The 16,255-nt window shown below is 49.9% G+C and overlaps 1 protein-coding gene across 1 annotated transcript; it reads right to left on the bottom strand.

Moving 5' to 3' along the window:
• Positions 1 to 2,703: 2,703 nt before the first annotated feature.
• LOC140355645 (uncharacterized) lies at positions 2,704 to 4,758 on the bottom strand. The gene has a single exon (XM_072440306.1). The coding sequence runs from the start codon at positions 4,720 to 4,722 to the stop codon at positions 3,943 to 3,945; it is 780 nt and encodes a 259-aa protein (XP_072296407.1). The 5' UTR covers positions 4,723 to 4,758; the 3' UTR covers positions 2,704 to 3,942.
• Between the last annotated feature and the right edge of the window lie 11,497 nt (positions 4,759 to 16,255).

The raw sequence follows: 16,255 nt of genomic DNA on the forward strand, positions 1-16,255 counted from the left end.
TGATGTTTCTCTGGTGTTTTTCTGGTGTTTCTCTGGTGTTTCTCTGGTGTTTTTCTGGTGTTTCTCTGATGTTTCTCTGGTGTTTTTCTGGTGTTTCTCTGGTGTTTCTCTGGTGTTTTTCTGGTGTTTCTCTGATGTTTCTCTGGTGTTTCTCTGATGTTTCTCTGATGTTTCTCTGGTGTTTTTCTGGTGTTTCTCTGGTGTTTCTCTGGTGTTTCTCTGATGTTTCTCTGGTGTTTCTCTGGTGTTTTTCTGGTGTTTTTCTGGTGTTTCTCTGGTGTTTTTCTGGTGTTTCTCTGATGTTTCTCTGGTGTTTTTCTGGTGTTTCTCTGGTGTTTTTCTGGTGTTTCTCTGATGTTTCTCTGGTGTTTTTCTGGTGTTTCTCTGATGTTTCTCTGGTGTTTTTCTGGAGTCCCCTGGAAAAGCAGGACCGTCACGTCTCTAGGACTCGGGGACGAGCTGGTCAGATTAAAGGCACTGTTCACTTTTTGCACTTTTCTAACCAACTGTAAAGTGTGTTCAGACCAAGTCTACTTTTATTTTATTAGTAAATTCTTACTGTAATTGTATTGCCTTGATATGTTTTGCTGTTTTTAGTGTTCATTGTTGTGTGTTGCACCTTAACACTTAATGTTGTTCACTGAAAACAGCAATAAACCTTTTACTGATTCTGAAATTATGTTATGAAACTGAGAGATTAATATGAATAAATAGGTGTTTTTTTTATTACATTTTTAATTCAGTTAATTTTATTGTATTTCTGTTTCTGTAATTTCTTTGTGATTTGAATGCATTTTTCCTGCTGTGAAGCACTTTGAATTGCCTTGTGTATGAAATGTGCTCTACAAATAAACTTGCCTTGCCTAATCAAATGAAAATAATGACAACAATCCATACCTTTGGAATGTACTTTTGTCTGTCATATTTAAGATAGGATATTCCTTTATTGTCCACACATGGGGAAATGTTGGTGTTACAACGCAGTAGATACAGGGGGAAAGGACAGATAACTTATAGGAAGTTTAAAAAACACTCTTAATAGAAGAACTCTTATAAACAAAACAAAAACTCTTATTAACAAAACTCCTGTAAACAGGTCCTCTCATATCTTAATCGGGAATGGAGGAAATAAATAAATAAAATAAAAAATAAAGATAAAAATAAAATAATAATAAAGTAAAGTAAAAATAGCTGGCATAAGACTAAATACTAATAATAATGGTGAAGTAAACACTCTTATTTATATCAGTTATATTCACATGAATATGGCCTTAATTGCTTGTGAGTACGACAGTAATTGCACATGATAATGACAGTATACAGCAGGGGTGGGCAAACTACGGCCCGCGGGCCGGATCCGGCCCGCAGGGCCTTTCAATCCAACTTATTTTTTTCTTTTTTGCCCTCAGGCATCTGTCTGAATGTGTATCTTTAATACATATGACGTGCAATAAATTAAATAATAGATTCAATAGCCTATATTTGACAGAAAAGTGATATTTTAATTTATATTTAATTTTTTGGATTTTTTTTTTTTCACACCAATGATGCCGACCCTCTGCTACTTGCCTGGATTCAAATATGGCCATCGGAGGAAAATAATTGCCCACCCCTGGTATACAGCATACACGTATTCAGGGCTAACAGTGTTTGATGTAGAGTGTGACAGCCGCAGAAGGAAAGACCTGTGAAACGTCTCCTTCACACAGCGAGGGTGGATCTGTCACTGAAGCTGCTCTCCAGAGTGGACAGAGTGTCCTGCAGGGGGCGACACTCATGGTCCAGCATAGATGTGAGTTTAGCCAGGACCCTTCTGTCCCCCACCTCCTGCACCGAGTCCAGAGCACAGCCCAGGACGGAGCTGGACTTCTTGATGACTTTGTCCAGCTTCTTCCTCTCCCTCTCTGTGATGCTGCTGCTCCAGCAGGCCACACCTACAGGAGCTGATGCCACCACAGTCGTAGAAGGTCTTCAGGAGTGGCCCTGTCACTCCAGAAGACCTGAGTCTCCTCAGGAGGTAGAGTCTCTGGCTCTTCCTGTACAGTCTGTGTTATGAGTCCAGTCCAGTTTGTGGTTCAGATGAACATCAGGTACTTGTATGAGTCACTCTCTCAATGTCCCGTCCCTGGATGTTCACTGGTGAGGGGGCAGTGGGGTGGCCTCTGCTGAAGTCCACCACCATCTCCTTGGTCTTCCCCGCGTTGATGAGGAGGTGGTTCCGCTGACACCAGTCCACAAAGTCCTGCTCCAGTCCTCTGTACTCCGCATCATCGTCGTCCGTGATGAGTCCGATGATGGCAGAGTGGTCAGAGAACTTCTGCAGGACACAGCTGTCCGTGTCATGTCTGAAGTCTGCAGTGTAGAAGGTGAAGAGAAAGGGCGCGAGGACAGTGCCCTGGGGCGCCCCCACACTGCAGGTCCGAGTGTCAGACACACAGTCCCGGGCTCTCACAAACTGGGGTCGGTCTGTGAGGTAGTCCAGGATCCACTCTGCAGGTCGTACTCCACATCAGCCGTCTCCAGCTTGTCCCTCAGGAGCTGATGGTGTTGAAGGCGCTGGAGAGCTCAAAAATATATGACACTGGAACAACTATTACGGGCTGAAATAACACTGAACGTTTATGAAATAAAGACACTATATTTGGTTCTGGTGGTTTTTATTAAATTGTTATATAAAAAAAAATAATGATCATTTTCCTCATTCTTATTTCACAAACACCAGATTTCTTCTTACTGTCGTTAGTTTAGGCCAGAACACGAGGGAAAACCTTGTGGGCAAAAATAAAAAGGTTTATTTGATCAAAGACACAGACACAGCACTTATTGTATTAAAACATCATCTATTCCATAATTCAATTCAAACGATGAATACAAAGTTAAAATACAGTACATTTTATATTTTGCACTTAGTGGACTCTCCAAATGGCCGTGTTGGTGCATATGATTCTCATGTATACACATGTATAATCCAAAACACAGGAACAATTTATGAACAAAGAACATTCACGTTACACTGGAGAAAATACATGATGTCATTTATAAAAAGTAGCACTTTTGTGTGACAGCGAGCGGTCAGGAAACGGTTCAGAAACGACAGCTACGTATGTCACATCTTCTGCCCAATCAGGAAGTAGAAAAACAAGCATCAAACTGAGGAAAACGAGGGCGATTCATGTCAGTAATGTTCATCTTTATCACCAGATACGAGGCAAACGAGTGGGATCAGTGGTCCTCTGCATAAAGTCCAGCAGAGATATCGTGATGCTCGTGGACGATATGGCACCGCACAGTTCATGGATTTCATCGCCTTTCGGACACTTCCGGATTAAAATGGACGAGTGCGCACAGTACGGATTAAAACTAAAATTAATGTTCTGGACAGACCAATCACAAAAGTCTGAAGATTGACGTTAACATTTTCCTGACCGCTTTGGATTATTGTGATCCAATGAACATTAAATCCTTTGGATCATATGAACTTTGTTGATGGACATTTCTTCAGAAGCTTAAGACCGTCTGTGTTTTTTCCTCATTGTGGTTTTCTGATTTGTCTCCTACAACTTGTTGGTGGTGGTTAATTATTACCAGACAATAATTAGGGGCTGGACTGAAGGAGCCACATGTGGGTTTGTGTGCACACGCGTGGTACGAGCACAACTCTGCGGTGTTTGGGCGTGGCACTAAGTGTGTGTGTTCATTAGTGAGAGCGAGAAAACAAAAAACTTTTGTTGACCGCTCGTTCACGTCTCGTTTTATGTTGATCGTTTCCATATCTCCAGAAAGACTGACATCATTGTTGTATGTGTCATCTAAACGACCGGCTTTCTGTTCACCCGCCGCGGCTCCAGCACCTCCAGCACCTCCAGCACCTCCAGCACCTCCAGCACCTCCAGCACCTGCAGCACACAAACCAGGCTGCATACAGTTCCAACTTCCTCTAAATCACGATCCCTTCTTCAGCCTCGCACTCGCCTTCTCGTGCCTCTTCATGTGTTGGACCATCTCTGGTTTGGTGTAGAATATCTTCGCACACACCGGACACGGGACGATGAGTTCCCGTGAATGTTTGAGGTTGTGATAGTACAGAGACGACGGGGTTGAGAGGCTCTTCCCACAGTGGTCACAGAGGTACGGCTTCAGCCCCGAGTGACTGACACAGTGAAGCTTCAGGCCCATGGAGGTTTTGAAGGTTTTACCGCACTGGTCACAACCGTAGGGCCTTTTGTCACTGTGACACTTCATGTGCTGCGTCCGAACGGCGTTGGACGCAAAAGACTTCCCACACGTCTCACAGGTGAACGGCTTCAGTCCGCTGTGGATTCTCAGATGTTTCCGGTACGATTTCACCAGTGGAAATCTCTTACCGCACAGGTCGCATCGGTACGGGCGCTCCCCGGTGTGGACGCGCGCGTGCTTTTTGAGATCGTCGACATACGTGAAGGCGGCCCCGCACTGGTCGCATTTGTGGTCCTTGACTCCAGTGTGGATGAGCTCGTGTCGGCGGAGGGACGAGTTGGTGGTGAAGCTCTTGCCACACTGCTCACAGGTGAACGGCTTGACTCCGGTGTGCGTCTGCAGGTGCTGCTTGAGGTGGCAGGCCTGGGTAAATGCTTGCTCACACTGGTCGCATTTGTACGGACGCAGACCAGAGTGCAGCACCAAGTGTCTTCTCAGGTGAGCTGAGGTGGAGAAGGTTTTGCCACACTGGTCACAGGTGGTCATACTGGCCGATAGTGTGGTCTCAGAAGAAGGCGGCGATACTTCCTGTAGAGAAAGAAGAAAGTGAGAATGTCAGAGGTCAACAAAGTGTTTGACAGATTTTGATCCCACTTCAGAAACACGTATTTGGGCCTTAAAACTCCTGCCATTGACACAGTGAATGATACATTCAGAACGATGCCCATCACCAAGAGAATGACACAAACTAACAATTAAAGACTGGGCTGAAACAGCGAGTCATTAGACAAATGGAAAAAATTACATTCAGACTTAATTTGAAAATGGACATTTTTAATATACCTTGGACAAAATAGGACTTTTATGTCAAAAATATTGTCCCGTGATTGTATTTAATATTATTGAATCTATTGTTATCTATGCTACTTTTATTTTATGTATTTGTATATTTTACCCTCTGTGGGTTTCATGTTATGATACAAAAAGGGAAAAAAAAGATTATTTTTGTGCTTGAAAAGATATTTAGTGTGATAGAAATGTTTAGATGTTTATGTTCCAAAACATGTGAAACATCTTTTTGGTCAAAGCCTGTGGTTTCCTACAAGGAAAGACCAAATATAACATGTGAGGAAACCGAGTCTCCCTGTGTCCAACAAACACTTTATCTGTCCTCAACTTTCTGTCCTGTACTTTCTGTCCTGTACTTTCTGTCCTGTACTTTCTGTCCTGTACTTTCTGTCCTGTACTTTGTGTACTGTACTTTGTGTACTGTACTTTGTGTACTGTACTGTACTTTATGTACTGTACTTTATGTACTGTACTTTATGTACTGTACTGTACTTTATGTACTGTACTGTACTTTATGTACTGTACTGTACTTTATGTACTGTACTTTGTGTACTGCTGTGCTGTCTGCAGGACGTGTTCCTCTGCACGATGGTCTCAGATCGGAGCCTCCACAGGGTCGAGGTTCAGAAGATCTAAACTGGGACATTCTTCCTTCTTCCACTTTAAAAACATTAAATCGATTCAACTTTTGCAGTTCGACTTTATACAAGAAACAAACCCCAAATCCTGAGACGAGGTTATGACAAAACTAACAAGAAATGAGAAGAAAAGTGTAACACAACGTGAGACAAAGACACAACACGAGAAACAAAGACACAACACGAGACACAAAGACACAACACGAGACACAAAGACACAACACGAGAAACAAAGACACAACACGAGAAACAAAGACACAACACGAGACACAAAGACACAACAAGAGAAACAAAGACACAACACGAGACACAAAGACACAACACGAGAAACAAAGACACAACACGAGACACAAAGACACAACACGAGACACAAAGACACAACACGAGAAACAAAGACACAACACGAGACAAAGACACAACACGAGAAACAAAGACACAACACGAGACACAAAGACACAACAAGAGAAACAAAGACACAACACGAGACACAAAGACACAACACGAGACACAAAGACACAACAAGAGAAACAAAGACACAACACGAGACAAAGACACAACACAAGAAACAAAGACACAACACGAGACACAAAGACACAACACGAGACACAAAGACACAACACGAGAAACAAAGACACAACACGAGACACAAAGACACAACACGAGAAACAAAGACACAACACGAGACAAAGACACAACACAAGAAACAAAGACACAACACGAGACACAAAGACACAACACGAGACACAAAGACACAACACGAGACACAAAGACACAACACGAGACACAAAGACACAACACGAGACACAACACGAGACAAAGACACAACACGAGAAACAAAGACACAACACGAGACACAAAGACACAACACGAGACACAAAGACACAACACGAGACACAAAGACACAACACGAGACACAGAGACACAACACGAGACAAAGACACAACACGAGAAACAAAGACACAACACGAGACACAAAGACACAACACGAGACACAAAGACACAACACGAGACACAAAGACACAACACGAGAAACAAACACACAAACACGAGACACAAAGACACAACACGAGACCCGAGACACAAACACACAACACGAGACACAACACGAGACACAAAGACACAACACGAGACACAACACGAGACACAAAGACACAACACGAGACACAAAGACACAACACGAGACACAAAGACACAACACGAGACACAAAGACACAACACAACACGAGACACAAAGACACAACACGAGACACAGACACAACACGAGACACAAACACGAGACACAAAGACACAACACGAGACACAAAGACACAACACGAGACACAAAGACACAACACGAGACACAAAGACACAACACGAGACACAAAGACACAACACGAGACAAAGACACAACACGAGACACAAAGACACAACACGAGACAAAGACACAACACGAGAAACAAAGACACAACACGAGACAAAGACACAACACGAGACACAAAGACACAACACGAGACAAAGACACAACACGAGACACAAAGACACAACACGAGACAAAGACACAACACGAGACAAAGACACAACACGAGACACAAAGACACAACACGAGACAAAGACACAACACGAGACAAAGACACAACACGAGAAACAAACACACAAACACAGACACAACACGAGACCCGAGACACAACACGAGACAAAGACACAACACGAGAAACAAAGACACAACACGAGACAAAGACACAACACGAGAAACAAACACGAGACAAACACGAGACACAAAGACACAACACGAGACCCGAGACACAAACACACAACACGAGACACAACACGAGACACAAAGACACAACACGAGACACAACATGAGACGAGACACAAAGACACAACACGAGACACAACACGAGACACAAAGACACAACACGAGACACAAAGACACAACACAGAGACACAAACACGAGACAGAGACACAAATACACAACACGAGACACAAAGACACAACACGAGACACAAAGACACAACACGAGACAAAGACACAACACGAGACACAAAGACACAACACGAGACACAAAGACACAACACGAGACACAACACGAGACAAAGACACAACACGAGAAACAAAGACACAACACGAGACAAAGACACAACACGAGACAAAGACAACACGAGAAACAAAGACACAACACGAGACACAAAGACACAACACGAGACAAAGACACAACACGAGAAACAAACACACAAACACGAGACACAAAGACACAACACGAGACAAAGACACAACACGAGAAACAAAGACACAACACGAGACAAAGACACAACACGAGACAAAGACACAACACGAGAAACAAAGACACAACACGAGACACAAAGACACAACACGAGACAAAGACACAACACGAGACACAAACACACAACACGAGACACAACACGAGACACAAAGACACAACACGAGACACAAAGACACAACACGAGACACAAAGACACAACACGAGACACAACACGAGACGAGACACAAAGACACAACACGAGACACAAAGACACAACACGAGACACAAAGACACAACACGAGACACAAAGACACAACACGAGACACAAAGACACAACACGAGACACAAACACGAGACAGAGACACAAAGACACAACACGAGACACAAAGACACAACACGAGACACAAAGACACAACACGAGACACAAAGACACAACACGAGACACAAAGACACAACACGAGACACAAAGACACAACACGAGACACAAAGACACAACACGAGACACAAAGACACAACACGAGACACAACACGAGACACAACACGAGACACAACACGAGACGAGACACAAAGACACAACACGAGACACAAAGACACAACACGAGACACAAAGACACAACACGAGACCCGAGACACAACACGAGACAAAGACACAACACGAGAAACAAAGACACAACACGAGACACAAAGACACAACACGAGACAAAGACACAACACGAGAAACAAACACGAGACAAACACGAGACACAAAGACACAACACGAGACACAAAGACACAACACGAGACACAAACACGCAGCTTCTTTAACGACACAAACGTTTCCGCTCAGTCTAAAGTAACGTACGGGGCCATTGCGGGGCCAAACTTGTGCAGAAACACTAAATACAGGTTAAATACAGACTAAACACAGACTAAATACAGGTTAAATACAGGTTAAATACAGGTTAAAAACAGGTTAAATACAGGTTAAAAACAGGTTAAAAACAGGTTAAAAACAGGTTAAATACAGGTTAAAAACAGGTTAAACACGAAAGCACATGGAGAGTTCAGTGAAGTTTAAGATCCAAACGCAGCATTTGTCGCAGTTTGGATCTGTAAAGACTCGTAGATGATCAGAAGGTTTATTAAATGTAACTCACGCTGTTTGATCTCCTGCGGCTCGTGTCGGACCGGAAGTGAGCGGTCCTCGTGATGACGCGCGACAGTGGGCGGGGCTTGTGCGGTCAACCAATCACAATGTGGCTGTTCATTCTCTTCAAGCCCCATTCATTATATTTTTTGCAGGAAAAGTGAAGTCTTATAAGAGTCAGTATTAAAGAGTATTTGATTAAAAGTCATGTCGTGTGGGACGGAGGCCGCGCGGGGACATTTGTCCCTCTGTCGCGGCGCAGCACGAGCCGCTCCACAGAATCACATTTAGAAGAAGGACGCGCGCGACATTAAGGTGGAAATGCTCTCGGCTCCGATCAGATCTTTACATCCGAGTGAGAGCACGAGCTCAGCGGCCCCACGTGTGCAAGAGGCAGGTGAACGAGAGCCCCACTGCAAGCATGACACACGCACCGATACACGCATGACACACGCACCGACACACGCATGACACACGCACCGACACACGCGTGACACACGCACCGACACACGCATGACACACGCACCGACACACGCATGACACACGCACCGACACACGCATGACACACGCACCGACACACGCGTGACACACGCACCGATACACGCATGACACACGCACCGACACACGCACCGATACACGCATGACACACGCATGATACACGCACCGATACACGCATGACACACGCACCGACACACGCACCGATACACGCATGACACACGCACCGACACACGCACCGATACACGCATGACACACGCACCGATACACGCGTGACACACGCACCGATACACGCACCGATACACGCATGACACACGCACCGATACACGCATGACACACGCACCGACACACGCACCGATACACGCATGATACACGCACCGATACACGCATGACACACGCACCGACACACGCACCGATACACGCATGACACACGCACCGATACACGCGTGACACACGCACCGATACACGCATGACACACGCACCGACACACGCGTGACACACGCACCGATACACGCGTGACACACGCACCGATACACGCGTGACACACGCGTGACACACGCACCAATACACGCGTGACACACGCACCGATACACGCGTGACACACGCACCGACACACGCATGACACACGCACCGATACACGCGTGACACACGCACGATACACGCATGACACACGCACCGATATACGCATGACACACGCACCGACACACGCATGACACACGCACCGACACGCATGACACACGCACCGACACACGCATGACACACGCACCGATACACGCATGACACACGCACCGACACACGCATGACACACGCACCGATACACGCATGACACACGCACCGATACAAGCATGACACACGCACGACACACGCATGACACACGCACCGATACACGCGTGACACACGCACCGACACAAGCATGACACACGCACCGATACACGCATGACACACGCACCGACACACGCATGACACACGCACCGATACACGCGTGACACACGCACAGACACAAGCATGACACACGCACCGATACACGCATGACACACGCACCGATACACGCGTGACACACGCACCGACACATGCATGACACACGCACCGATACACGCATGACACACGCACCGATACACGCATGACACACACATGACACACGCACCGATACACGCATGACACACGCACCGATACACGCATGACACACGCACCGATACACGCATGACACACGCACCGATACACGCATGACACACGCACCGACACACGCATGACACACGCACCGACACACGCATGACACACGCACCGATACACGCATGACACACGCACCGACACACGCACCGACACACGCATGACACACGCACGACACACGCATGACACACGCACCGATACACGCATGACACACGCGTGACACACGCACCAACACACGCATGACACACGCACTGATACACGCATGACACACGCACCGACACGCATGACACACGCACCAATACACGCATGACACACGCACCGATACACGCATGACACACGCACCGATACACGCATGACACACGCACCGACACACGCATGACACGCACCGATACACGCATGACACACGCACCGATACATGCATGACACACGCACCGACACACGCATGACACACGCACCGATACACGCATGACACACGCACCAACACACGCATGACACACGCACCAACACACGCATGACACACGCACCGATACACGCATGACACACGCGTGACACACGCACCGACACACGCATGACACACGCACCGATACACGCATGACACACGCACCGACACACGCATGACACACGCACCGATACACGCGTGATACACGCACCGACACACGCATGACACACGCACCGATACACGCATGACACACGCACCAACACACGCATGACACACGTACCGATACACGCATGACACACGCACCGATACACGCATGACACACGCATGACCGACACACACATCACCGACACACGCACCGACACACGCATGACACACGCACCGACACACGCATGACACACGCACCGACACACGCATGATACACGCACCGATACACGCATGACACACGCACCGACACACGCACCGATACACGCATGACACACGCACCGATACACGCGTGACACACGCACCGATACACGCATGACACACGCACCGACACACGCGTGACACACGCACCGATACACGCGTGACACACGCACCGATACACGCGTGACACACGCGTGACACACGCACCAATACACGCGTGACACACGCACCGATACACGCGTGACACACGCACCGACACACGCATGACACACGCACCGATACACGCGTGACACACGCACGATACACGCATGACACACGCACCGATATACGCATGACACACGCACCGACACACGCATGACACACGCACCGACACGCATGACACACGCACCGACACACGCATGACACACGCACCGATACACGCATGACACACGCACCGACACACGCATGACACACGCACCGATACACGCATGACACACGCACCGATACAAGCATGACACACGCAAGACACACGCATGACACACGCACCGATACACGCGTGACACACGCACCGACACAAGCATGACACACGCACCGATACACGCATGACACACGCACCGACACACGCATGACACACGCACCGATACACGCGTGACACACGCACAGACACAAGCATGACACACGCACCGATACACGCATGACACACGCACCGATACACGCGTGACACACGCACCGACACATGCATGACACACGCACCGATACACGCATGACACACGCACCGATACACGCATGACACACACATGACACACGCACCGATACACGCATGACACACGCACCGATACACGCATGACACACGCACCGATACACGCATGACACACGCACCGATACACGCATGACACACGCACCGATACACGCATGACACACGCACCGACACACGCATGACACACGCACCGACACACGCATGACACACGCACCGATACACGCATGACACACGCACCGACACACGCACCGACACACGCATGACACACGCACGACACACGCATGACACACGCACCGATACACGCATGACACACGCGTGACACACGCACCAACACACGCATGACACACGCACTGATACACGCATGACACACGCACCGACACGCATGACACACGCACCAATACACGCATGACACACGCACCGATACACGCATGACACACGCACCGATACACGCATGACACACGCACCGACACACGCATGACACGCACCGATACACGCATGACACACGCACCGATACATGCATGACACACGCACCGACACACGCATGACACACGCACCGATACACGCATGACACACGCACCAACACACGCATGACACACGCACCAACACACGCATGACACACGCACCGATACACGCATGACACACGCGTGACACACGCACCGACACACGCATGACACACGCACCGATACACGCATGACACACGCACCGACACACGCATGACACACGCACCGATACACGCGTGATACACGCACCGACACACGCATGACACACGCACCGATACACGCATGACACACGCACCAACACACGCATGACACACGCACCGATACACGCATGACACACGCACCGATACACGCATGACACACGCATGACCGACACACACATCACCGACACACGCACCGACACACGCACCGACACACGCACCGACACACGCACCGACACACGCACCGACACACGCACCGATACACGCACCGATACACGCATGACACACGCACCGATACACGCATGACACACGCGTGACACACGCACCGACACACGCATGACACACGCACCGATACACGCATGACACACGCACCGACACACGCATGACCGACACACACATCACCGACACACGCACACATGACCGACACATGCACCGACACACGCACCGACCACCGCACCGACACAAGCATGACCGACACACGCACCGACACACGCACCGACACACACATGACCGACACACGCACCGACACATGCATGACACACGCACACATGACCGACATATGGCAGACACACGCACACACGCACAGACACACGCACACACAGACACGCACACACGTCAGACACACGCACAGACACACGCACACACGCACAGACACACGCACAGACACACGCACAGACACACGCACATACGACAGACACACGCACAGACACACGCACACACGACAGACACACGCACAGACACACGCACAGACACACGAATGACACACGCACCAACACACGCATGACACACGCACCGACACACGCATGACACACGCGTGAAACACGCACCGATACACGCACCAACACACGCACCAACACACGCATGACACATGCACCAACACACGCATGACACACGCACCAATACACGCATGACACACGCGTGACACACGCACCGACACACGCACCGATACACGCGTGACACACGCACCGACACACGCATGACACACGCACCGATACACGCATGACACACGCACCAACACACGCATGACACACGCACCGATACACGCATGACACACGCACCGATACACGCATGACACACGCACCAACACACGCATGACACACGCACCGATACACGCATGACACACGCGTGACACACGCACCGACACACGCATGACACACGCACCGATACACGCATGACACACGCGTGACACACGCACCGACACACGCATGACACACGCACCGATACACGCATGACACACGCACCGACACACGCATGACCGACACACACATCACCGACACACGCACCGACCACCACACCGACACAAGCATGACACACGCACCGACACACGCACCGACACACGCACCGACACACGCATGACACACGCACCAATACACGCATGACACACGCACGATACACGCATGACACACGCGTGACACACGCACCGACACACGCATGACACACGCACCGATACACGCATGACACGCACACCGACACACGCATGACCGACACACACATCACCGACACACGCACACATGACCGACACACGCACCGACCACCGCACCGACACAAGCATGACACACGCACCGACACACGCATGACACACGCACCGACACATGCATTACCGACACACACATCACCGACACACGCACACATGACCGACACACGCACCGACCACCGCACCGACACAAGCAAGACCGACACACGCACCGACACACGCACCGACACACACATGACCGACACACGCACCGACACACGCATGACACACGCACACATGACCGACATATGGCAGACACACGCACACACGCACAGACACGCACAGACACACGCACACACAGACACGCACACACGTCAGACACACGCACAGACACACGCACACACGCACAGACACACGCACCGACACACGCATGACACGCACCGATACACGCATGACACACGCACCGATACATGCATGACACACGCACCGACACACGCATGACACACGCACCGATACACCCATGACACACGCACCAACACACGCATGACACACGCACCAACACACGCATGACACACGCACCGATACACGCATGACACACGCGTGACACACGCACCGACACACGCATGACACACGCACCGATACACGCATGACACACGCACCGACACACGCATGACACACGCACCGATACACGCGTGATACACGCACCGACACACGCATGACACACGCACCGATACACGCATGACACACGCACCAACACACGCATGACACACGCACCGATACACGCATGACACACGCACCGATACACGCATGACACACGCATGACCGACACACACATCACCGACACACGCACCGACCACCGCACCGACACAAGCATGACACACGCACCGACACACGCACCGACACACGCACCGACACACGCACCGACACACGCACCGACACACGCACCGATACACGCACCGATACACGCATGACACACGCACCGATACACGCATGACACACGCGTGACACACGCACCGACACACGCATGACACACGCACCGATACACGCATGACACACGCACCGACACACGCATGACCGACACACACATCACCGACACACGCACACATGACCGACACACGCACCGACACACGCACCGACCACCGCACCGACACAAGCATGACCGACACACGCACCGACACACGCACCGACACACACATGACCGACACACGCACCGACACACGCATGACACACGCACACATGACCGACATATGGCAGACACACGCACACACGCACAGACACACGCACACACAGACACGCACACACGTCAGACACACGCACAGACACACGCACACACGCACAGACACACGCACAGACACACGCACAGACACACGCACACACGACAGACACACGCACAGACACACGCACACACGACAGACACACGCACAGACACACGCACCAACACACGCATGACACACGCACCGACACACGCACCAACACACGCATGACACACGCACCAATACACGCGTGACACACGCGTGACACACGCACCGACACACGCACCGATACACGCGTGACACACGCACCGACACACGCATGACACACGCACCGATACACGCATGACACACGCACCAACACACGCATGACACACGCACCGATACACGCATGACACACGCACCGATACACGCATGACACACGCACCAACACACGCATGACACACGCACCGATACACGCATGACACACGCGTGACACACGCACCGACACACGCATGACACACGCACCGATACACGCATGACACACGCACCGACACACGCATGACCGACACACACATCACCGACACACGCACCGACCACCGCACCGA

This window comes from Eucyclogobius newberryi, unplaced genomic scaffold (assembly GCF_026437365.1).
Source record: "Eucyclogobius newberryi isolate DKJ021-1_F unplaced genomic scaffold, fEucNew1.0.hap1 SCAF_12, whole genome shotgun sequence".
NCBI classification, from domain to species: domain Eukaryota; kingdom Metazoa; phylum Chordata; class Actinopteri; order Gobiiformes; family Gobiidae; genus Eucyclogobius; species Eucyclogobius newberryi.

Coding starts and splice junctions, on each gene's coding strand:
- LOC140355645 (XM_072440306.1), bottom strand. CDS start 4,722: ATGACCACCTGTGACCAGTGTGGCAAAACCTTCTCCACCTCAGCTCAC.